We start from the raw sequence: 25696 nt of genomic DNA on the forward strand, positions 1-25696 counted from the left end.
CTGCAAAACAAGGATAAAAAAAAAAAAAATTGATGTGCAATAAAAAGCAGCACACATTAACCCCTTAATTACCCCTAGATGGTAACCCCTTCCAGCCAGTGTCATTAGTACACTGATCACTGTATTAGTGTGACAGGTGATGTCAGTGGCAGTCAGTTCCCAAAAAGTGGCACGGTTCCACTATGAGCCGCCATTACCATTATTAAAATTCCAGTAGATATCCCATAGTTTGTAGACGCTATAAAACTTTCATGCAAACCAATATACACTTATTGGGATTTTTTGTTACCTAAAGACATGTAGCACATCTGGCCTAAATTCATAAAGAATTTTGATTTTTAAATTTTTTTTTTTTATTGAATGTGTTGTAAAGCAGAATGTAAATTTTTTTTTTCCTAAAATGTTTATAAATACCACCAAAAAAAGATATTTGCGTGAAAAAAAAAAAACAAGATATAAATTTATTTTGGGTAGTGTTGCATGACCGCACAATTACTGGTAAAATAGCGCAGTGCGGAATATGGCTTGGTCATAAACGGGGTAAAATCCTCTGGAGCTCAACTGGATAGGTAGATCTGCTTTGAGGGCATTATAGAATCTGTTATAACCAAAAATGGCGCCAATCCCTGTCACTACTATGCATACCACTGCCATCCACAGCAGGAAATACATCCAGTGTGGTCCCTTCAGCAGGTGTGTGTGTTGCAATGGGAATGGTGTTTAAAGTCTGGCCCTAAAAGCTCACACAACCTTCTACCAGCTGTCATTCTGGTTCCTTCTTTTGCCTAAGGGATTACAGGAAAAAAAGGAAGTCACTGTTGTGAAAAATACCCACACCCCTTCATATACCACCTTCTGAGCTAACAAGCTTCTGGAACCATTACATATACATGATTAAAAAGGACAGGCTTATGTTCAACCACAACACTAATACAAGTACTGGGCAAAGAACTTACAATCTGCAAGGAGAAAAGCCTATTATGCAGCATGAAGCCAAACGCAGCACTGTCCAATCACTGAGGCGACATTCACACTCTGCATGTCCGGAACATGCACAAAATTGTGCGCTTTCCTGAAAACCGCTGCCCTTACCAGACGCATTGCGGTACCATAAATTCATGCGGTTTGGTGGGGGCGCAGTTTTACAAAGGATCAGGGACTGCTTTTGCACATAGCTAAAGAAAAAGTGAGAAAAGGTTCGCTGCCATGGTGGACCACAAAATACCTCAATCTGAATAGCAGCTACCACCAATTCCAGTACTCATGTGCTTGTAAGAAGAATATATAACCACAAAGTAAATCTGGTCAAACTCAAGACAAAATAATAAAGTGATAAAGTGCATACTATAAAATCATGATGTGCACACTGTAAAATCTTAAAGACTGAATAATAAAGTCTTTTGCATATAGGGCAGCCCATTGAAAATGAATTAACTTCCCTACGTATGATGCGTGGAAACCCAGGCGCACTCCGGGTCCATACACAACTCTCTAAATGGGGATTGCGACTCATTTCCTGGTATAAGACAAAGGAAAATCTCCCCAATGGGAGCAATAGCAAACCTGACAGGAGTCACACGCTCCTCCATACCTGAAAGCTCCTCCATATCTGGAAGTGACAGGAATAATCTCATCAGCTGTGGAGTAAAGGACTGCAAGCAAGCACAAGTAATGCAAGTATGAAGGGGTCAGTGATGCCCTTCCTAAAGACGCTGTTACTTTGCCTGCATGGGTTAGATCAGCCTTTTTCAACCAGGGTGCCTAGGCACCCTGGTGTGCCTTGAGGTTTCTTCAGGGGTGCCTTGGCAAAATGCCTAAAAATTGCCCAAAAATTGTATACAAGCTGGTTTGTGGATGAAGGCTGCCTTTTTAGTTATGCAGAATCCAAACAGGGAAGACCGCTCCAGGTGAGACTGGACTCAGGTGCTGGTCGGATCCGCAATCCAGGATAGCTTCAAACAACAAAAGGAATGACCGCACTTCCGATAAATTTCAAAAAAGGAGTGTCTTTATTCCACATCAATCGAATTGGCAAGTACAGATACACACTGTGAGTGCAGGACAATCGGTGGACGCGTTTCACGACTGGATGTGTCGCTTATGAAGCGACACATCCAGTCGTGAAACGCGTCCACCGATTGTCCTGCACTCACAGTGTGTATCTGTACTTGCCAATTCGATTGATGTGGAATAAAGACACTCCTTTTTTGAAATTTATCGGAAGTGCGGTCATTCCTTTTGTTGTTTGAAAATGCCTTTTTAGTTACACTAAGTCACAGGTGTTCATTGGGCACCATTACAACCTTCTAGTTCCCGGCGTCCTAACAATCAATGACATCATAAGTTGATATAAAGGAGGTCAGTTTACAGCAAAGCATCCTTGTTTGACCCTCCCCTACCCCTCTCCATCAGCTCTGGAGAAAAACTGAGGGAGAAGAGAAACATTGGAATACTAGTCAGAACCAGTTTGCAAAAGTATTTGCTTTGTAAGAATAAATCCCCTCTAACTTTGGGTGTCCTATTTGGAATTGTGGATGTTGCTGCCTTATATAAAACGATTCGAACAGCTTTTACATTTTAGAATTGGGAGCCTCGAGACTGTGCATAATTTATAAGGTGCCTTGACTGAAAAAAGGTTGAGAAACGCTGGGCTAGATGACAGTGCCTCTGTAAAGTTCACATCTCCATTCAAAAAGACATTTCACCGATAAGGTTGTAAGCGGAGTAGCAGGCAAGAGATTTTACACCTTTTTGTCAAAAGGTGGAAAGCAAACATTTAGAAACGGACATGCTACAAAAAAGTGTGCTTTTTCTTCTGTCCATTAAAGGCTTTGAACAAATGTTTTTGTGGCTTTAACTAGATATTATTGTAGTTATTTTCCCAGTGCTGTTTGCCGATCGATCCCCCTCTGTCCATGTATTTAATTACTTAGCTTGTCCCTATTAGCTAACGGGACAGGTAACTTCTTGCACCGGGACACACAGCATCCAAACCATGCCTCACTATTACCTCTGTGCTGCATCACAAATGTGGGAGTGCTAATGTGATGAAACCATATCTCTTAGCCTGGGTTCACACTACTGCTATGCGGGAACCAGCGCAATTCTAGTGCGGGTTCCCCCGTCACATCTCCCCTACAGGCAGTTCACACTGCCCTCTGCGAACCGCTGCAGGTGTCAATACAAAGTTAATAAAACCCTCAGATCGTGTCGCAGGTCGCAGTACGAACTGAATTCAGACAGGAATCGGATCGCATGGGTGTTCACACCCATGCGATCCGATTCCAGTGCAGGAAAAGAAAAACAAAAGGTTCCTGCACCTTTTTCGTGTGAATCTAATGCGAGTGCAGCCATACAATGGTATGGCTAAATTGGCATTGCACAGACATTGCATGTGATCTGCACAGCAATGCGCTGCGAATCACATGCGAGATCGGTTTGCTAAAGTGTGAACCCAGCCTAATGGTGATCTCCCTGTGAATGCTCTGCCTGTTTGTGTCGGTGTTAGATCGAGTTACTGCATCTGCACCATTGCTAGACAGAGAGCCAGGGATTGTGGGATATGTAGGAAGTGTCAGGTCTCACACAACAAACAGATTATGCATTAAAGAGGTTGTAAACCCATGCAAACTTTTTTTTTTTCGACCTGAAAGAAACACATGAGCTAGTATGCATCGCATACTAGCTCATTATGAAATACTTACCTAAGAACGAGCCCCCGCCGTGCCGTCCGCTTATTTGTATGATGGGCGACATGTCCAGTCGCCCGTCTTCCGGGATCATGGCATCCGGCCATCTGATTGGCTGGAGCCGCGGTGACGTCACTCCTGCGCACGCGCGCCAGAGCCGATGGTCAAGGCACGGGACTTTGAAGGAACGGCACCAGCGGCCGTTCCCTCAGAGCGCATGCGCCAGTGACGTCACTGGCTGCATGTAAGGTAAATATCTCCTAAACGGTGCATGTTTAGGATATATTTACAGTACCTATAGGTAAGTCTTATCATAGGCTTACCTATAGGTACAACTTGCAGAGGAGGGTTTACTTCCTCTTTAACCTGTGCAGTGCCATTGCTGCATGCCTTATGTTTGCACACAAAAATGTGAGGATTTAATCTACTACAGGCAGTGCATACAACAAATGACACTACGAAATGACATGATCAATACACTTCTTATGCAGGTGAAAAACACAAAGGTGCAAGTAGTATTGCGATATTGACTTTTAGGCCCAGTTTACATTTGCCAGGAGCTGGGGTAAGAATAGGCATATGAATGAATACTCTACACCCTCCTCAGCCCTCTGGTCCCTGCTGCATTTCCCTCCATTAACGATCGGCTGTCACTGCCCCCAAAGCCGATGTAGTGGTCTGGGGATTTCAAAGCCCTGCTCTTTTTCCCGATCTTTCCTTTGGGCATAGATCACAGCGATTCTGATTGCCCAAAGTGGTCACTGGTGAGGTCAATGGCAGTTAGTTCCCTGCAAAGTGTCAGTGTTAGATTGCCTGCCGCACAATTACATCCCACTACAAGTCACTGATCGCTGCCATTACTAGTGTAAAAAATAGATAAATCTTTCCAAAATATATACCAGTTTGTAGGCGCTATAACGTTCACACAAAACCAATCAATATACACTGATTGGATTTTTTTTTTTTTTTTTACAGACATAGCAGAATACATTTTGGCCTAAATTTATAAAATTAGATTTTTTTTTCCCCTTTAGTAAATATGTTTTATAGCAAAAAGTAAAAATTTTACCGTATATACTCGAGTATAAGCCGACTTTTTCAGCATTTTTGTTATGCTGAAAAAAAGCCCCCCTCGGCTTATACTCGAGTCACGGTCTCAATTACCTTCTCCCCGGTCAGTGTGCATGCGCCGCCGCTGCTCGGGAAAGCCTGTACACGTTCGGCTATTCCCGGGCAGACTGTGCATGCGCAGTGATGTGTTAGCGCCGTGCAGCGTGATGTTTAAATGTAAGGTGGAAAGTAAGTGAGACTCCACTGCATTTCCTCAGGAGATGCAGTGCCACGGGCATGGTACAGGCGATTCTTCTGTGCCATGCCTGAACCCTCTCCTGTGCCATGCCCACAGTCCTGCATCTCCTGTACCATGTCCGCAGCCCCTGCACCATGCCTGCAGCCCATTTTGGGTCTCGTGGTGGTCCATTTGGGTCCAGTAGCTGCTGCTTTTCCCACCCTAGGCTTATACTCGAGTCAATACGTTTTCCCAGTTTTTTGTGGTAAAATTAGGTGCCTCGGCTTATATTCGGGTCGGCTTATACTCGAGTATATACAGTAATAAAAATATAAAAAACCTAGCGATGATCAACCACCACCAAAAGAAAGCTCTATTTGTATGAAAAAAAATTAGAGTTGTATTTGGGTACAGTGTTGCATGACCGTGCAAATACCAGTTAAAGTAGCGCAGTGCTAAATAGCAAAACAATCTGGTTATGAAGGGGGTAAAACCTTCTGGAGCTGAAGTGGTTAATCTGCACAAGGCAGCCGGATGGGGTTGTACACATGCTGCGATGCTTTGCTTTTGGCAGACGGTGGGCAGAAAATTGCATTCGGGTTCTTTTATTTAGAAGTTTAGACGCCAACATTGCTTTGCTTTAAATCCATAGAAGAAACATTTGTAAAATTGGTGCAGCTATCCGATGAGAAGCTGGGTGAATTTCACAGTCTGCACAGGCTGATGAGATCGATGCACAACACAACACTCTGCCAAAACCATCAACGGCTGCAATAAAGAACAAAGTAGCAGAGCAATGCCAAGCATTTATATCGCTACTGTATGCCAAGCGCCAACAGCCTGTCCACATAAGTGTTTGATACAGAAACGCAAAGCCCAAACCGGCTTATGGAATGTTTACAAAACACGCTGAAGCGAATATACGTAAAAAGGACCAACAAAGCAGAAATCAACAAACAAAAACAATAAGCAAGCATACATAAAAATTTTTTATATTTATTAGTGATCGACTGGTATCCGATTTTCACTGCCGATACCGATATTTTGGCCATTGCATATCGGTAGCGGCCGATATTTTCATACATTTAAAAAAAAAAAATTATTATTATTATTTTTTTTTTTTTTTTACTTGACAGGTACTCTTGTGGAGGGATCTGGGGGTCTAAAAGACCCCTCCTCTGCACTTAAAAGCATTCAAAACTCCAAGTTAGGCTGTTTTGAATGCTGTAATTTTTTTGAATCTGGCGCCAGTACCCGGAAGTGATGTCATGACATCACTGCATTGCTTATATCTTTAATTTGTACATATGTGAGTGGCATATTCAATAACATTTGTAAATGCAATTATGCTATGTGACATCATTTTACCCTTACATGAGCAATATTTAGAATATCCTCCAGTTCCGGGGCCGATACAGATATAAATCGGCAAAAGTCAATATCAGCCCTCGATATATCGGCCTTGCCAATAATCGGTCAATCCCTAATTATATATATAGTTTTTCAACATAATTCCCATTGTGGTCAGCAGACGGTCATTTTCTGAGCTCTCCTTGGCTCCATTAAAGAGGTTGTAAACCCACTTCACACACTTTTACCTATAGGTAAGCCTACATTAAGGCTTACCTATAGGTGCTATAAATATCTCCTAAACTTGCACCGCTTAGGAGATATTTACAGTGCATGCAGCCGATGACGTCATCGGCGCATGCGCTCTGAAGGAACGGCCACCCGTGCCGTTCCTTCAGAGTCCTATGCCGTGAAGGCCGGCGCATGTGCGGGAAACATGTAATCGCGCCTCCGGCCAATCAGATGCCTGGAGGACGCGAACCCGGAAGCAGGACGGCCAGACATGTCGGCCATCCTGTCGCTGAGGGGGCAGCACGGCGGGGGCTTCATTTTAAGGTAAGTACTTCATAATGAGCTAGTATGCAATGCATACTAGCTCATTATGCCTCTCTCTTTACAGGGCTTTTTTTTCTCGTTTTTTTAAGTGAGTTTACTTCCTCTTTAAAGAGGAAGTAAACCCTCCTCTGACACTTTTACCTATAGGTAAACCTATAATAAGACTTACCTATAGGTACTGTAAATATCTCCTAAACGTACCGTTAAGGAGATATTTACCTTACATGCAGCCAGTGACATCACTGGCGCATGCGCTCTGAAGGAATGGCCGCTGGTGCCGTGACCGTCGGCTCCCGCGCGCACGGGAGTGATGTCACCGCGGCTCCGGCCAATCATATGGCCGGATGCCGCGATCCCGGAAGATGGGCGACTGGACATGTCGTCCATCATAAAGGTAAGCGGGTGGCATGGCGGGGGCTCGTTCTAAGGTAAGTATTTCATAATGTGCTAGCATGTGGTGCATACTAGCTCATTATGTCTTTCCCTTTCAGGTTGCGAAAAAAAAAAAAATCTATGGGTTTACAACCTCTTTAACACCTGAGCGTATCATTTTCAGTAGTTTTTCTGGCGTTTTGAGGCAGGCATTGACATCTAACAAAAACTCTTGTAGTCTGCCTAAAAAAGAAGCTCATGTACTTTTTTGAGCATCAGGCAACAAAACACTTATATGTGAACAGGGGCCATTGAAATGAATGGGATTTTACTTGTTGGGTGTTTTGAGACTTCAGAGATGAGCGTTTTATGAGCTGAAAAACGCTCAGGTGTGAACAGGGCCTTTGGGTGAATGCTTTTAGGCCGGCCATAGAGGAGTCTATAACCAAACGTTCTGACTGAAAAAAACGCAAATAGCTGATACCATTGTGCAATCATTTGTTTTGTTTTTCTAAAAAAAAAAAAAAGATCCAGCTTGTTGGATCAGGCACTTTCTATTACTGCACACATTAGTGTGAGCAGCTGGCACACTAATGATGCAAAAATCGAACGATTCATCGATCAACAAGAAGTTTTAGTTTGGTTTTCATAGATGGTTGATCTATGGCCGGCTTTATTTCTCCAAGAGAAGGCCAGAATCAGAGAAGTCTGCGTTATTGTGTGTTTGCTCCGTATCTGTCCATGACGATTTCTCTCATGCCATCCTGGTAATCAGAAAGCATTGTTTTTCTAGGGAGATTTTGTGACAAATGGAGCAGATTGAATCCCCATCTGTGTATCAGTCCAACATGAGTCTGCTTTCTATACAAATGCTTTAGTAGCCAACCTCAGTCAGCATCTGACATGTATGGCTGACCCAGGCAATCCACAGGCAGAGGATCTGCTCATCACATCTGAACCCAAACACACAGCCTCGCTCCTTTAGCAAACTACTCATTCCAAAAGCTGAAGATGCCGAGTTCCTATATACACATGGTGGAAGGATCCTTCTATTTGTCATACGGAAACGATCACACGATTGCAGAATTAGATCACATATGGAAAAACGAGATCTATAAATGCAGTTTCCTCCGATTATCAGCATACAATGTCTTTGTACAGAATATGTAATCCAACTTTGCTATCAAATGGCACAGCTTGTAATGACTTGTTACAAAGAGTGTGCACTGTTAGACATCTAAACACACAAAACTCCTGAACCCTAAGGGCTCTTTCACACGGGCAGTCCGATCAGATCCTCCTGTCAGTTTTTTAGGCGGATCTGATTGGATGCCCCATTCACGGAGACATGTCCGCTGACACCCGCTGCCATCCGCATCCGATCCGGTCCGTGAAATCCGGACAGATGGAAAACCTATTTTCCATCCATCCTGAGCATCGGATGGGATCGGATGAGAGCGGACAAGCAGTCCACTCTCATCCGATTCCCCATAGAGAGCAGTGGGGGCTGTGACACCTCCCTCTCCGCACTGCAAGCGGAGACGGAGCTGTCATCCGCCGGCTCAGCGGGGATCGCGGATCGATCCCCACTGAGCAGCACGGATCCGCCTACGGAGGCGGACCGTGTGAAAGACCCCTAAAGCTGGCCATACACGGTTTTCATTTTTTTGCAGCCTGCAGAACCGATTCTACCATTCATGCATTCAACGTGGATGGGGGAATCCTCCATGCTGCACCACTATATTCTAAGACTGCACCACTGTCAGAATACACATATCAGCTCAGCAATGTTTACTGATGCTGCATCCACCTAGGTAAGAATTAATAAACAAAAAAACAAACCCATAAGTCCCGGTTCACACTAGGGCGACCTGTGAGGCGAAGCTGCGGACCCGTTCTAATAGGAGCGACACAAGTCGCTCCGACCTAGAAAAAGGGTCCGGAGCTTCTTTGGGGCGACCGCCATAGACTTCAATGTTATGAAGTCCGTGGCGGCCGCTCCGAGGTCGCGGCGCGCTGCTTGCACCGCGACCTCGGAGGTCGCGGTGTGAAGTAGCATCGCTGCAGTGTGAACCGGCGCTAAGAGTCGGTTCACACTATGGCGACACAACTTCGGGGGCGACCTGTGAAGTCGCAGTGCACCGCGACTTGCACGGACTTCACATAATGGAAGTCAATGCAACTCGCACCGACTTCTGTCAAAAGTAGTACAGGACCCTTTTTCTAAGTCGGAGCAACTTGAGTCGCTCCTATTAGAGCGGTTCCTGTAGCACAAATTGGACCGCGACTTGTCAAGCAACCAAGTCGCCTGACAAGTCACGGTAGTGTGAACCGGGACTTAATCTCTTTTAAAGGGTAAAAACTTTCATGTGCTTTTTGTCCTGCTGGAAAGGTGTGTTTTAGCACTGTAAAAGCACAACAGTGTGAAAGGGATTTCATCTCATACAACCAAAAAAGAAATCCCAGTAGGAAAACTAGATATCCAGTTAAAGTCTTAATAAAGCCATTTTTTTTTTCTCTTTTGGATAGAAAGGAACATGCTATAGGACAGTGATGGCGAACCTTGGCACCCCCAGATGTTTTGGAACTACACTTACCATGATGCTCATGCACTCTGCAGTGTAGGTGAGCATCATGGGAAATGTAGTTCTAAACCATCTGGGGTGCCAAGGTTCTCCATCACTGCTATAGGAGATTTTACAATGTTTCATCTCGCATAGAAACCAGAAGTGAGAGGAAATCTCTCCAAATCAAACTCCCCACTAAGAGAAATGTTACACCCATTGGATGATTCCTCACCACCTCCTGTGACAAGTGTAACTCTTTGGCCTTCCCATCACTTTTTGTGACCGTGGTCACCAGGACAAATACTGTATTTTCTGGCGTATAAGACTACTTTTGAATCTCAAAAAAATCCCCCAAAAATGGGGGGTCGTCTTATACGCCGAGTACAATATCTCCAAGGTAACCTAAGTATAAGTATTACCGATAGATGTAATCTCTCAAGACGCTGGCCGTGTGGGAATCCTGTACCGGTATACCGTATGTACCGTAGCTTTGGCTACATACAGTGTACCGCACTGAGCCAATCAGGGAGAGCGATTTATTCTATTATTGAATGCAAAGCCTGCTCGGATTGGCTGAGGGAACATCAGCCCGCCTCTCTGACTCTGCCAATCCGAGCAGGCTTTGCATTCAATAATAGAATCCCGCACAGCCAGCGTCTTGAGATTACATCTACTGGTAATACTTAGGGTACCTTGGAGATAGTATGAGAGATTACATGTATTACAGTACTAGGGTACCTTGGAGATCTATGAGAAATCTGATGTTTTTCAATGGTGTTGCCTTGCTTCGTAAGGGGGGTAGTCTTATACAACGACTATAGCCCAAAACCTATGTTTAAACTTGAAAATTAGGGGGGTCGTCTTATACGCCGGAAAATACGGTAGATAGCATGGACACCCTTTACTCTATCCAAAAAAAGGTTTTGCGGCTTTACATACATTTAGTTCCTTGAAGGTCCAGAATTTTTTTGGGGGAACAGAATTCAAATAAGTTACCTCAAATTATTGAACGATTGTCCATCTTATGCACATTTACCACTAATGATGAGTATTCTATGATTGGACGGCTGGTGCTTACTGTACAAATCCTATCTTTAATGAGGACCTCCAGTGCAGAGACTGAGGGTTCTGGCTAGTGTACAGTGAGGAAATCAAGTTGCTGCCTCCTCCCCCCTTTTTGTGAATGGACAAATGGAGAGCCAATGACAACTTCCTTTACTGTATGAGAGACACAACTCAACCGCAGTGCCCAAAGAAGAGCCCTGTGATATCTTACATTGAAGACCGGAATAGCACAGTAAGCACCATCTACCCAAGCATAGGATACTCATCATTGGAGGTAACATAGGACTCGTGCTGAAGCCCCCTATCGGCTGACATCTGCTGAACAAAGGAGCAGACACCGGTCCTGCTGATTGTTTAAGGACCTTCTATGGCCCTGTCCAGCTCTCCTAGAGTAACTGTCTCCTGGAATCTCATCGATGCTCTTGAGACTGCTGGGAGACACAGTAAACCTTCTGGCAATGGCACATATTGATCTGCCATCCTGGAGGAGTTGGACTGCCTGTGCAACCTCTATAGGGCCCAGGTATCACCAGTAGTGACACTGACCCTAGCCAAATGCAAAACTAGTAAAAAACAGTCAGAAAAGATGAATAGGAAAAAAAAAATGTCAGTGGCCTCCACTTGTAAACCATTCCTGTTTTGTACATTGTCTCATTGTGCCCATCTAGTGCACCTATTAATTTCATTAACACCAAAGCAGCTAAAACTGTTTAACAACCCCCTCTGCTACTTAACTGACCAGCTCAATACCCCAGGAGCCTAAGGGTCCTTTCACACGGTCCGCATCCTGTTGTGGACAGTGCTCTGCTCAGCGGAGATTGATCCGCCATTCCCTGCTGAGTCAGCGGATGACAGCTCAGTGTAAGCACTGTGTGCAGAGAGGGAGGTATCAGAGCACCGCTGCTCTCTATGGGGAATCGGATGAGAGCGGACCGCCTATATGTTCTCATCCGATCTGATCCCCTGGATGGATGGAAAATAGGGTTTCCATCCGTCCGGATTTCACAGACAGGATCAGATGCGGATGGCAGCGGACATGTCTCCGCTGACATCCGCTGCCCCATAGGGATATGCATACAGGATCCGGTCAGATCCGCCTAAAAAACTGACCGCCCGATCGGGCCGCCTGTGTGAAAGGACCCTAACTGACTTAATGTTATACTCTGATTCAAAAGTGTTATATATATATATATATATATATATATATATATATATATTATATACACGGCTGGACAAACTCACCTGTACAGCCAAGTTTGACACATACATAGAGACGGGTGTATGACCCCATACACACATAAACACATGCTCTGCTTCAGGGGCGGTGCACCCATCTCCGTGTACCTATCCAAACTGCATGTCCATTCACTTTAGGGCTGCCACGACGCGTCGACTACAAAAAAGCGTCGACGTGCGTGAAAAGCGTCGACGCGTCTAGTCACACACCCCCTGGCCGGCCGCCGCGCCGCTTGAAATTCCCCCGCCGGGCTCCGTCCACACCGATGCCGGAGACAAGAGGTGAGCGCTGACCGTCTCCAGCACCCCTGTACTCCACCACAGCTTCTGCCGCAACGCCATCCTCCCCGATCACCCAGCTACTTAAGAGATGTCACATGTGCGGCACTACACCGGCTTGTACTGTACTGTGGCGGCTTGTAATGGCCTGTACTAGGTGGGAGGGCTTACTGAGGGGTCTGTACTGGGAGGGGGCTTACTAAGTGGTCTGTACAGTACAGACCACTTAGTAAGCCCCCCTCCCAGTACAGACCCCTCAGTAAGTCCTCCCACCTAGTACAGTCTGTACTAGGTGGGAGGGCTTACTGAGGGGTCTGCACTGGGAGGGGGGCTTACTAAGGGGTTTGTACTAGGTTGGAGGGCTTACTGAGGGGTCTGTACTAGTGTACTGGGAGGGGGGCTTACTAAGTGGTCTGTACAGTACAGACCACTTAGTAAGCCCCCCTTCCAGTACAGACCCCTCAGTAAGCCCTCCTACCTAGTACATACCACTTAGTAAGCCCCCCTCCCAGTACAGACCCCTCAGTAAGCCCTCCCACCTAGTACATACTGTACTAGGTGGGAGGGCTTACTGAGGGGTCTGCACTGGGAGGGGGGGGCTTACTAAGTGGTATGTACTAGGTAGGAGGGCTTACTGAGGGGTCTGTACTGGGAGGGGGGCTTAGTAAGTGGTCTGTACTAGGTGGGAGGGCTTACTGAGGGGTCTGTACTGGGAGGGGGGCTTACTAAGGGGTTTGTACTAGGTTGGAGGGCTTACTGAGTGGTCTGTACTAGTGTACTGGGAGGGGGGCTTACTAAGTGGTCTGTACAGTACAGACCACTTAGTAAGCCCCCCTCCCAGTACTAGGTGGGAGGGCTTACTGAGGGGTCTGCACTGGGAGGGGGGCTTACTAAGTGGTCTGTACTAGTGTACTGGGAGGGGGGCTTACTAAGTGGTCTGTACAGTACAGACCACTTAGTAAGCCCCCCTCCCAGTACTAGGTGGGAGGGCTTACTGAGGGGTCTGCACTGGGAGGGGGGCTTACTAAGTGGTCTGTACTAGGTGGGAGGGCTTACTGAGGGGTCTGCACTGGGAGGGGGGGCTTACTGAGGGGTCTGTACTGGGAGGGGGGCTTACTAAGGGGTTTGTACTAGGTTGGAGGGCTTACTGAGTGGTCTGTACTAGTGTACTAGGAGGGGGGCTTACTGAGTGGTCTGTACTAGTGTACTAGGAGGGGGGGCTTACTAAGTGGTCTGTACAGTACAGACCACTTAGTAAGCCCCCCTTCCAGTACAGACCCCTCTGTAAGCCCTCCCACCTAGTACATATACCACTTAGTAAGCCCCCCTCCCAGTACAGACCCCTCAGTAAGCCGTCCCACCTAGTACATACTGTACTAGGTGGGAGGGCTTACTGGAGGGGTCTGCACTGGGAGGGGGGCTTACTGAGTGGTCTGTACTAGGTGGGAGGGCTTACTGAGGGGTCTGTATTAATTACAGGATTAATTAGCTAATCAAAAAAACACTCAGTTAAGCAAAAAAATAAAATAAAAATAATCGTTAGATTAGTCGACTAATCGTAAAAATAATCGATAGATTAGTCGACAGACAAATTAATCGTTAGTTGCAGCCCTAATTCACTTATATAGGCCATCTGCACACAGTTCAGAGCCAGCACATGAAGATAAATGGCTTCACGTTGCATGGTGCTCAGCGTCCGTGTAAGAGAGTCCTATTGGGTTTCCCCATCTCCAAATTGTCTGCAGCATATAATCAGATTCCTTGATACACTTTCAGACCTGGAATGTATAAGGCCACATGCGCACTGGGCTTTAAATCCCAATGCATGAGATCCTGGCATTTAGATGCATGCACAGCCTCACTGCCGGCAGCCCATTAAACTCTATGTGAGGCAGAAAGCTGCTGTGGCTGCACAGTGCATTGAGCAGTACCAATGTTTAGGTCAGTATGCACCCAAGGACGAATACCTGGAACACAAGCAATCTGCATTCTAGGAAATAATCCTTGGGAGCATACTGCCATGTGACGCCACTCTGTGCACTGTCCTGCCGCAGCAGCTTTATGAATCTCAGAGTTTACTAGGCTGCTGGACGGTGCGCCTGTGCCTTCTGCCTGCACCTAAACACCGGGATCTCAACTCATAGTGTACTTGAGGCCTAAATGACAGCAGACACCTTTAGGTTTCCTTTAAAAGTCACACTGACAATGATAGTGTATGAACACCTCCTGAGGACACTGCCACGACAAACACAAAATGACGGTGACAAATCTCCTGGTAATGTGTTCCTCAATTCTCAAACCACTGCTCAGAACAGCACCGTTCAGGTAACTCTGACCATACATATATATATATCCCAATGTCACATGTACACACATGTATCCAGCAATGTTATCATTTTCCTATATACTACTGAAACCACATCTGTTGATGGAATGACCCAACAATAATCCTCATCAACACATACATTGGTCCGCACTGCATACATGATCCTCATCACATACCACATACATGATCCTCATCACATACATGATCCCCATCGCATACCACATACATGATCCCCATCGCATACCACATACATGATCCTCATCGCATACCACATACATGATCCTCATCGCATACCACATACATGATCCTCATCACATACATGATCCTCACCACATACCACATACATGATCCTCACCACATACATGATCCTCATCGCATACATGATCCCCATCGCATACCACATACATGATCCTCATCACATACCACATACATGATCCTCATCACATACCACATACATGATCCTCATCACATACCACATACACGATCCTCATCACATACCACATACACGATCCTCATCACATACCACATACATGATCCTCACCACATACCACATACACGATCCTCACCACATACCACATACACGATCCTCACCACATACATGATCCTCACCACATACCACATACATGATCCTCACCACATACATGATCCCCATCGCATACCACATACATGATCCTCATCGCATACCACATACACGATCCTCATCGCATACCACATACACGATCCTCATCGCATACCACATACACGATCCTCATCGCATACCACATACACGATCCTCATCGCATACCACATACACGATCCTCATCGCATACCACATACACGATCCTCATCGCATACCACATACACGATCCTCATCGCATACCACATACACGATCCTCATCGCATACCACATACACGATCCTCATCGCATACCACATACACGATCCTCATCGCATACCACATACACGATCCTCATCGCATACCACATACACGATCCTCATCGCATACCACATACATGATCCTCACCACATACCACATACACGATCCTCACCACATACATGATCCTCACCACATACCACATACATGATCCTCACCACATACATGATCCTCATCGCATACATGATCCCCATCGCATACCACATACATGATCCTCATCACATACCACATACACGATCCTCACCACATACATGATCCTCACCACATACATGATCCTCATCGCATACATGATCCCCATCGCATACCACATACATGATCCCCATCGCATACCACATACACGATCCTCATCGCATACCACATACACGATCCTCATCGCATACCACATACACGATCCTCATCGCATACCACATACACGATCCTCATCGCATACCACATACACGATCCTCATCGCATACCACATACACGATCCTCATCGCATACCACATACACGATCCTCATCGCATACCACATACACGATCCTCATCGCATACCACATACACGATCCTCATCGCATACCACATACACGATCCTCATCGCATACCACATACACGATCCTCATCGCATACCACATACACGATCCCCATCGTATACCACATACACGATCCTCATCACATACCACATACACGATCCTCATCGCATACCACATACACGATCCTCACCACATACATGATCCTCACCACATACCACATACATGATCCTCACCACATACATGATCCTCATCGCATACATGATCCCCATCGCATACCACATACATGATCCTCATCACATACCACATACACGATCCTCACCACATACATGATCCTCACCACATACCACATACATGATCCTCACCACATACATGATCCTCATCGCATACATGATCCCCATCGCATACCACATACACGATCCTCATCACATACCACATACACGATCCTCACCACATACATGATCCTCACCGCATACATGATCCCCATCGCATACCACATACACGATCCTCATCACATACCACATACACGATCCTCATCACATACCACATACATGATCCTCACCACATACCACATACACGATCCTCACCACATACATGATCCTCACCACATACCACATACATGATCCTCACCACATACATGATCCTCATCGCATACATGATCCTCATCGCATACCACATACACGATCCTCATCGCATACCACATACACGATCCTCATCGCATACCACATACACGATCCTCATCGCATACCACATACACGATCCTCATCGCATACCACATACACGATCCTCACCACATACATGATCCTCACCACATACCACATACATGATCCTCACCACATACATGATCCTCATCGCATACATGATCCCCATCGCATACCACATACATGATCCTCATCACATACCACATACACGATCCTCACCACATACATGATCCTCACCGCATACATGATCCTCATCGCATACATGATCCCCATCGCATACCACATACACGATCCTCATCGCATACCACATACACGATCCTCATCGCATACCACATACACGATCCTCATCGCATACCACATACACGATCCTCATCGCATACCACATACACGATCCTCATCGCATACCACATACACGATCCTCATCGCATACCACATACACGATCCTCATCGCATACCACATACACGATCCTCATCGCATACCACATACACGATCCTCATCGCATACCACATACACGATCCTCATCGCATACCACATACACGATCCTCATCGCATACCACATACACGATCCCCATCGTATACCACATACACGATCCTCATCGCATACCACATACACGATCCTCACCACATACATGATCCTCACCACATACCACATACATGATCCTCACCACATACATGATCCTCATCGCATACATGATCCCCATCGCATACCACATACATGATCCTCATCACATACCACATACACGATCCTCACCACATACATGATCCTCACCACATACCACATACATGATCCTCACCACATACATGATCCTCATCGCATACACGATCCCCATCGCATACCACATACACGATCCTCATCGCATACCACATACACGATCCTCATCGCATACCACATACACGATCCTCATCGCATACCACATACACGATCCTCATCGCATACCACATACACGATCCTCATCGCATACCACATACACGATCCTCATCGCATACCACATACACGATCCTCATCGCATACCACATACACGATCCTCATCGCATACCACATACACGATCCTCATCGCATACCACATACACGATCCTCATCGCATACCACATACACGATCCTCATCGCATACCACATACACGATCCTCATCGCATACCACATACACGATCCTCATCGCATACCACATACACGATCCTCATCGCATACCACATACACGATCCTCATCGCATACCACATACACGATCCTCATCGCATACCACATACACGATCCTCATCGCATACCACATACACGATCCTCATCGCATACCACATACACGATCCTCATCGCATACCACATACACGATCCTCATCGCATACCACATACACGATCCTCATCGCATACCACATACATGATCCCCATCGTATACCACATACACGATCCTCATCGCATACCACATACACGATCCTCATCGCATACCACATACACGATCCTCATCGCATACCACATACACGATCCTCATCGCATACCACATACACGATCCTCATCGCATACCACATACACGATCCTCATCGCATACCACATACACGATCCCCATCGTATACCACATACACGATCCCCATCGTATACCACATACACGATCCTCATCGCATACCACATACACGATCCTCATCGCATACCACATACACGATCCTCATCACATACCACATACACGATCCTCATCACATACACGATCCTCATCACATACCACATACACGATCCTCATCACATACCACATACACGATCCTCATCACATACATCATCTACTGTCAGATTAAGTACATATAAAAAACAAGTGTCAGATTCTCAAATGACCATAATTAACATTCCAAGGCTGCAGAGCTGTGCTTGCGAGCTAATGATCTGCAATGGTTATGGAACTACAAATTCCAGTACAGTGGACTTACTACTTCACCCCAGTGCTGGGAATTGTAGTTCCACAATAGCTGGAGAGGGATTAGAACAAATGGGGTTTTTACTGCTTTTGTGCCCCCTGTTCGGGAGATTCACCCTGTCTCTCCTAGTGACCATCACCAAAAGTGACATTTTTTTGGACTGTCAACAGAATAGAAATAGAGATAAAATCTTTCAAATGGGGACAGTGGGACTGTTGTCAACCATGAATGTCCTCACTTCGGTGGGACTTCCTCTCACTTCCTGTTTTAGCTATGGGACAGGAAGTGAAGGGAAATCTCCCTAAAAATCGACACAGATGGATAAAAAAAATAAAAAATAAACCCCCCCCCCTGACTGGGTCATAACCCTCCCTTATCCTACTCAAAATAAAAAATAAAGTGTTTTGCCTGTAGTTCTACTTTAGGAATTTATCTGATTTTAATAAAATGTAGGACTTTGCGATTTGTATAACGTAATCCCTTTTGGGATTAACAGTTTTTCTGAAACTGATCAAACCAATGGATTATTTTTGTCCATTGTACACTTTAGCTAATGTGTGGCAATGTGTCGGCTGTGAACAATCCCTCCACATATAGGACAGTATCTGCTACAAGATCCGGTAATTTCCCAGACCTTTATGTCAAATCAGGAACCCTCAGCTTTCCCCGACACCTACAGAAGTGGCCAGAAGTTGGGAGTAAAGTACTTCCTACATATATTTTTACTGTTTCTCACACTTTTTTTAAAAAAAATGGGGGGGGGGGGGGGGGGGCGTTAACAGAGAACTGCAAAATTAGCATACCTTTTTTTTTATGCATTTTTATACATTTTTCAAATCTAAAATATATATATATATATATATAAATATGTGCACATACACACAGACACATTTGGATAGAGTGAAGAGGGATTACAACTCCCGTCATGTTTTATTACTGTCTGTGACCCCAATAGAGCGATGCTCACTCTCTATTGTCCCAGTGACCACTGTCATCTGGACTGAAAATGATGGAAAATTCCAAGTTGTCACCAGCACAAGAGTTAAGAGGAAATCTTCAAGCGGGGACACTTCTTGGTAACAAACATCCTGGATATGTCTGAAATCCATGGAAATTTATCAAAAAGCATGTGATAAGACACCCATCGACACATAACCCACCATAACAGGTCGACACTCAATGCACGCCTCATATTATGAACATCAATATGCGCTGACCTGCGTTTTGAAGCACTTCCACTGAGTTGCAGGCATTCCACTCACCCCCAATTCATGGGGGGGTCATAAACATACAGGTAAAAACACAGCCAAAGAAACGATTTCCTCCCACTTACTGTTGTGTGAATATGACAGGGAGTGAATCTCCTGATAGGGGACACGGGTGACACACATAACCTAGCAAGGGGTTTAACCCCCCCCCCCCCCCACTCTAAACAAAAAAATGGCTTTAGAAACAATTCAGGTGGCCGCTTGAGTTACAATCGGATTTCATAATTTCCATAAAGCCGTCCATAGATCTCAATCAGTTCAGCAGGGATTGGCCAAGATTCAATGCATGTATGGGAAGGCTGACTATATCAAAGGGCATCAAATTGGAACAACCAGCCTGTCAGATATTTAATGCGATTATTGCCAGTATCTATAGCTGCTAGAAATAATCACTGTGTATTCTCCCAGCTTGGATGGCTCCCCCAACCAAAAACCCAAAGGGCTCCACGGGAGGAATTCCTCCATCCATACTGACTGTTGAAGGGGCAATCGAGTGGCGGGTTGCAGGAAAGAAAATCGCTCCATCTAGGACCAGCATAAGATTTTCCAACCTATGTAGCATGATGGATGGCCACACTGGACATACATGGATTGCTCACTTGACTCCTCACACGATACAAATGTTGGTAAACCTAAGGCAGCCCACACGGGTCCATTTTATTTCTTCAACTAGTGAGGTGAACAGAGAAAACTGACCCAATTCCCCCCCATTCACACACTTGGTGTGAATGGAAGAATCCTCCCCCCTAAGCTATTGTGATCTGACAATGGGGAGACTTCCCTGACGATCAGCGCTGCACTCTACAGCCTGTGATTCTGATTGAGCAGGGAAAACAGTAGATTAACTTCTGTACAACCACAGTGCCCCATACATGGATCAAAATTCAGCTGGTCCCTGCTGAACTGACCAAATTCCAACCAACATATGGCGGGCATACACGTTACAATCTGCCATATAGTCTTTGTACAATCAACTTTAGATATGTGACGCCCTAACTCATCTATCCAGTCAGTTTGTATCCAATCAGGACAGTCCTTCTACCACATAGCACTTGGAAGACCAGGCTTTTTCTGGCACTTTTTGTTTACAAGTTTTTTTTTGCTAGAAATTTACTTAGAACCCCCAAACATACTTTTTTTTTTTAGCAGAGATCCTAGGGAATAAAATGACGATCATTGCAATTTTTTACGCCACGCAGTATTTGCGCAGCAGTTTTGCAAAGTCAATTATTTTGGAAAAAAAAAATACACAAATGAATTAAAAAAAAAAAACAAATACTCCAACATTTTTGTAAAATGTGAGAGATGTTACATGGAGTAATGGGCCATACACACTATAAGATTTTCTGAAGACTTTTTCCTTTAGACTTACCAAAACCATATAATATGAGGTCAAACCTAAACACTTTCAATTTGTATGCAATCTGGCAGGCCCTTGCACTACATAGAAAAGGTAAATCTGAAGGAAAAAGTCTTCAGAAAATCTTATAGTGTGTATCCAGCTTTAGTGCTGGTTCACATTTATGTGATGCGGGGACGCTGCAAATATACAGCGTGTTCCCGCATCGCATCCGCACCCCAGGCAGTTCACACTGCCATATGCGATACGCTGGGGGTGTCAAAGTTAACGACACCCCAGATCAGATCGCGAGAGTTCGCACAGAATCGGATGGCACTAGTGTGAACCACCATGCCATCCGATTCTGCTGTGGACCAAAAAAAGGGTCCTGTGCGTGTTTAGTGCGATTTCAGCCATACAAACTGTATGGCTGAATTTGCACCGCAGAGATCGCATGTAATTTTAGGAGCAGTGCACTCTCAATTACATGCAATCTCTGTGATCGCATAAATGTGAACCGGTACTTACTGTGATACCCAACATGTCATACACTAAATCGCGCACTCGTGGAATGGCGACAAACTACGGTATCGAAACATCTCCATAGGTGACGCCTTTACAGGTTACCTGTTTAGAGTTACAGAGGCGGTCTAGCACTAGAGTTATTGCTCTCCCTCTAACATTTACCACTATACCTCACGTGTGGTGCCCAGCACCAGTTGCGTATGTGTTCGCTTCTGCACATGAGCACGGAGGGATTTGGACGTTTCCATTTTTTTTTTACTTTTTATTTTAACACTATCCATTTATTTATTTCTATTACAAGGAATGTAAACATCCTGCGTAACAGAAATAGAGATCCCAAAATCTCTCCTTTATCTTTAAAAGCAAAAAAAGTTAAAATAAAAAAATAGTTTATTTCCACCCTGGACTGGAAATGACATCATGACTTTGCTCTGGTCCTCCAAGGCCATAGAGACTCCGATTGCCTGTGTGACCAGTCAGTGGCACAGTTGGATTGTTTCTCAGGTGAGCAAGCAGAAAAAGGTAAGCCCGAGAAACACCGGCGAGCAGTGAGGGGGGAGGAAGTCCCCCCTCCTACTTCTGAAAGCCAGCCTCTGGCTGAAAAACATTCTTCAGCCATAACCCCAGTAAACCACAATGTACATAGACACTCATTGGCCACTTCATTAGGTACACTTGTTGAATTGCTTGGTAAAACTAATTTGTAATCAGCCAATCATATGGCATCTAGATGTGGTGAAGACGATTTGCTAAAAATCAAACCGAGCATCAGAATGGGGAAGAAAGAGGATTTAAGTGACTTTGAATGTGGCATGGTTGTTGGTCTGAGTATTTCAAAAACTGCTGATCTATGGGGATTCTCACACACAACCATCTCTCGGGTTTACAGAGAATGGCCCGAAAAAGAGAAAATATCCAGTGACAGCAGTTGTGTGGAAGAAAATGCCTTGTTGATGTCAGATGAAAATGGGCAGACTGGTTCAAATGATAGCAAGACAACAGTAACTCAAATAACCACTCGTTACAACCAAGGTATGCAGAATACCATCTCTGAAAGCACAACACATCGAACTTTGAAGCAGATGGGCTACAGCAGCAGAAGACCACACCAGGTGTCACTCCTGTCAGCTAACAGGAAACTGAGGCTACAATTCGCACAGCATCACCAAAACTGGACAATAGAGGATTGGAAAAACGTTGCCTGGTCTGATGATTTTCGATTTCAGCTGTGACATTCAGATGGTAGGGTCAGAATTTGGTGTAAACATGAAAGCATGGATCCATCCTGCCTTATATCCATGGTTCAGGCTGCTGGTGTAATGGTGTGGGGGATATTTTCTTGGCACACTTTGGGCCCCTTAGTATCAATTAAGCTTTGTTTAAACACCATGGCCTACCTGAGTATTGTTGCTGACCATGTCCATCCCTTTATGACAACAGTGTCCCCATCTTCTGATGGCTCCTTCCAGCAGGATAATACACCATGTCACAAAGATCAAATCATCTCACCACTGCTTTCTTCACCATGACAATGAGGTCACTGTACTCCAATGGCCTCCACACTCACCACATCTCATCCAATAGAGCACCACTGGGATGTGGTGGAATGGTAGATTGGTATCATGGATGTGCAGCCAACAAATCTGCAGCAACTGTGATGTCATCATGTCACTATGGACCAAAATCTCTGAGGAATGTTTCCAACACCTTGTTGAATCTACTGTATGCCACAAAGAATGAGGCAGTTCTGAAGGCAAAAAGGGGGTCCAACCCGGTACTAGCAGGGTGTACCTAATAAAGTGGCCGGTGAGTGTATAAATTGCAGTCGCCAAGTGGCTAAAGGAGATTGTAGAATCAGATTGTATAGTGCAGCTTTCACACAAAGTTCCACTTGTTTTTCTGACCCCCCCCCCCCCCCCACCACTGACTTTTTTTGGGGGGGGGGGGGGGTTCACAGGTGGGAGTAGATCTCTGCTTAGTTGGATTGGAATCACACACTATATACCAGTGATGGCGAACCTTGGCACCCCAGATGTTTTGGAACTACATTTCCCATGATGCTCAAACAAATTGCAGAGTGCATGAGCATCATGGGAAATGTACTTCCAAACCATCTGGGGTGCCAAGGTTCACCATCATTGCACTATACAATCTACATTGTATCCACCAGTGACTACATAGTATAAGGGCTGCCTGACTGGATACCAACAACTATTGTTTAGATCTGTCTTCATATTCTATAGCTGAATGAGATTGTACAATCAGATTGTATAGCGTATGATTGGTTTAACACTGCACAGAGACGGTACAATCCGATATAAGCAGCCTCAGACTGAGCTTCCACCATACAAGTTTTACCAACAACGATGGAGTACAGAGGCCGCCTGATTGGCTACAACCAGACTGGAGAGAGGAGTTAGGTCATCACATATCTGCAGCTGATTGTACAAAGATCGGTCAGATCCTGATGTGTATGCCGGCCTTATATCAATTGTCGCTAAAGGATCTGCCTGATTGGATAGAATTTGAATGGATTGTTTAGGTTTAATCGCTTTGGTAAATCTAACAGGAATTGTACAATCAGACTGTATAGTGTATGGCCACCCTAAAGGAGATCGTACCATATACGGACAGTTACGGTTGCAGAGGGAAAAGATTGCACAGTGTATGGAGATGTTGGAGTTGCAGAGGGATTGCACAGTGTATGGAGATGTTGGAGTTGCAGAGGGATTGCACAGTGTATGGAGATGTTGGAGTTGCAGAGGGATTGTACAATCAGATTGCACAGTGTATGGAGATGTTGGAGTGATTGTACAGATGGTGACACTTTCTCGGTTTCACTATTCATGTAAACAAAGGCTGAGTGATGAAAAGTTCCGCCATAGGAGTGAGACCACATGAAGGTTTTATTTCTGACACACAAACACTACAAGATATTGTGGGGGATGGGCCGGAGAGACACAGGCAGCACACATCAGTGACATCAGACTGGTTGCTATGGGCAACACTCCACCTCTGCCCCCTGTGAGGATGGTGTATGGAGAGTGATGTCGTTGCTCATGGTAACCAGTCAGCTTCTCCAGCATAAGGCAGCAGTGACAGGTTGCTATAGGCAACGGCTGCTGTCCTCAGAGTGACCTGACCCCCCTCCTCCGGCCTGTGTGTGTCCCTGGAGCCTCAGTATTTCCTAACCATTCCCCCCGGGGTCTCTGGGCCTCTCAGGCCGCACTCACCGCTCTCGATTTCGTTCCCTTTCTTGGCGGTGGCGGCGTTGCCCATGGCTGGGAGACTCGGGGCGGGGGGTGGCGCTGTGTGCTGGGGGGAGGCCGCTTCCCGGCTCTGTCCGTCTCTACTCTCCGCTCCAGCCGCCGCCTCCGCCACACGTCTAGAAGCGCTCCACCGGAAGTGACGTTCCAGCGGCCCGACAGCACGGACGAAGGGGCGGGGCGTTGTTACGGGAGACGCCGAGCGTGACCACTCCCTCCGGTACCCTGCCTACGGCCAGCGTGACCCCGCTGGGGACTGCATGACCCCCCGGCCTCTACTCAGTCCTCAGCCTCCAATTCATTTCTCGGCCTGTCCTCAGCCTCCATCTGCACCGAGCCCAGCCTCTTCTCCGTCCTCAGCCTCCAATTCATTCCACGGCCTCTCCTCTGTCCTCAGCCTCCAACTACATCTCCATTCATTCCCCGGCCTCAGCCTCCAACTACATATTCATTCATTTCCCGGCCTCTCCTCCGTCCTCAGCCTCCAACTGCACCGAGCCCAGCCTCTCCTCTGTCCTCAGCCTCCAAACCATTCCCCGGCCTCTCCTCCGTCCTCAGCC

General features: G+C 45.7%; 1 protein-coding gene across 1 annotated transcript in view; it reads right to left on the reverse strand.

Annotated features, from left to right (window-relative positions):
• The window catches only part of PRKACB (protein kinase cAMP-activated catalytic subunit beta), a 212319-nt gene extending 187031 nt beyond the window's left edge, over positions 1-25288 (reverse strand). Inside the window, exon 1 of the mRNA XM_082265317.1 lies at positions 25104-25288. Within this exon, the coding sequence (XP_082121443.1) occupies positions 25104-25149 (46 nt within the window). The 5' untranslated portion in view covers positions 25150-25288. The remainder of the gene's footprint in view (positions 1-25103) is intronic.
• Between the last annotated feature and the right edge of the window lie 408 nt (positions 25289-25696).

The sequence above is a fragment of the Pelophylax lessonae genome (genome assembly GCF_965119305.1).
Source record: "Pelophylax lessonae genome assembly, chromosome: 8".
NCBI lineage: Eukaryota > Metazoa > Chordata > Amphibia > Anura > Ranidae > Pelophylax > Pelophylax lessonae.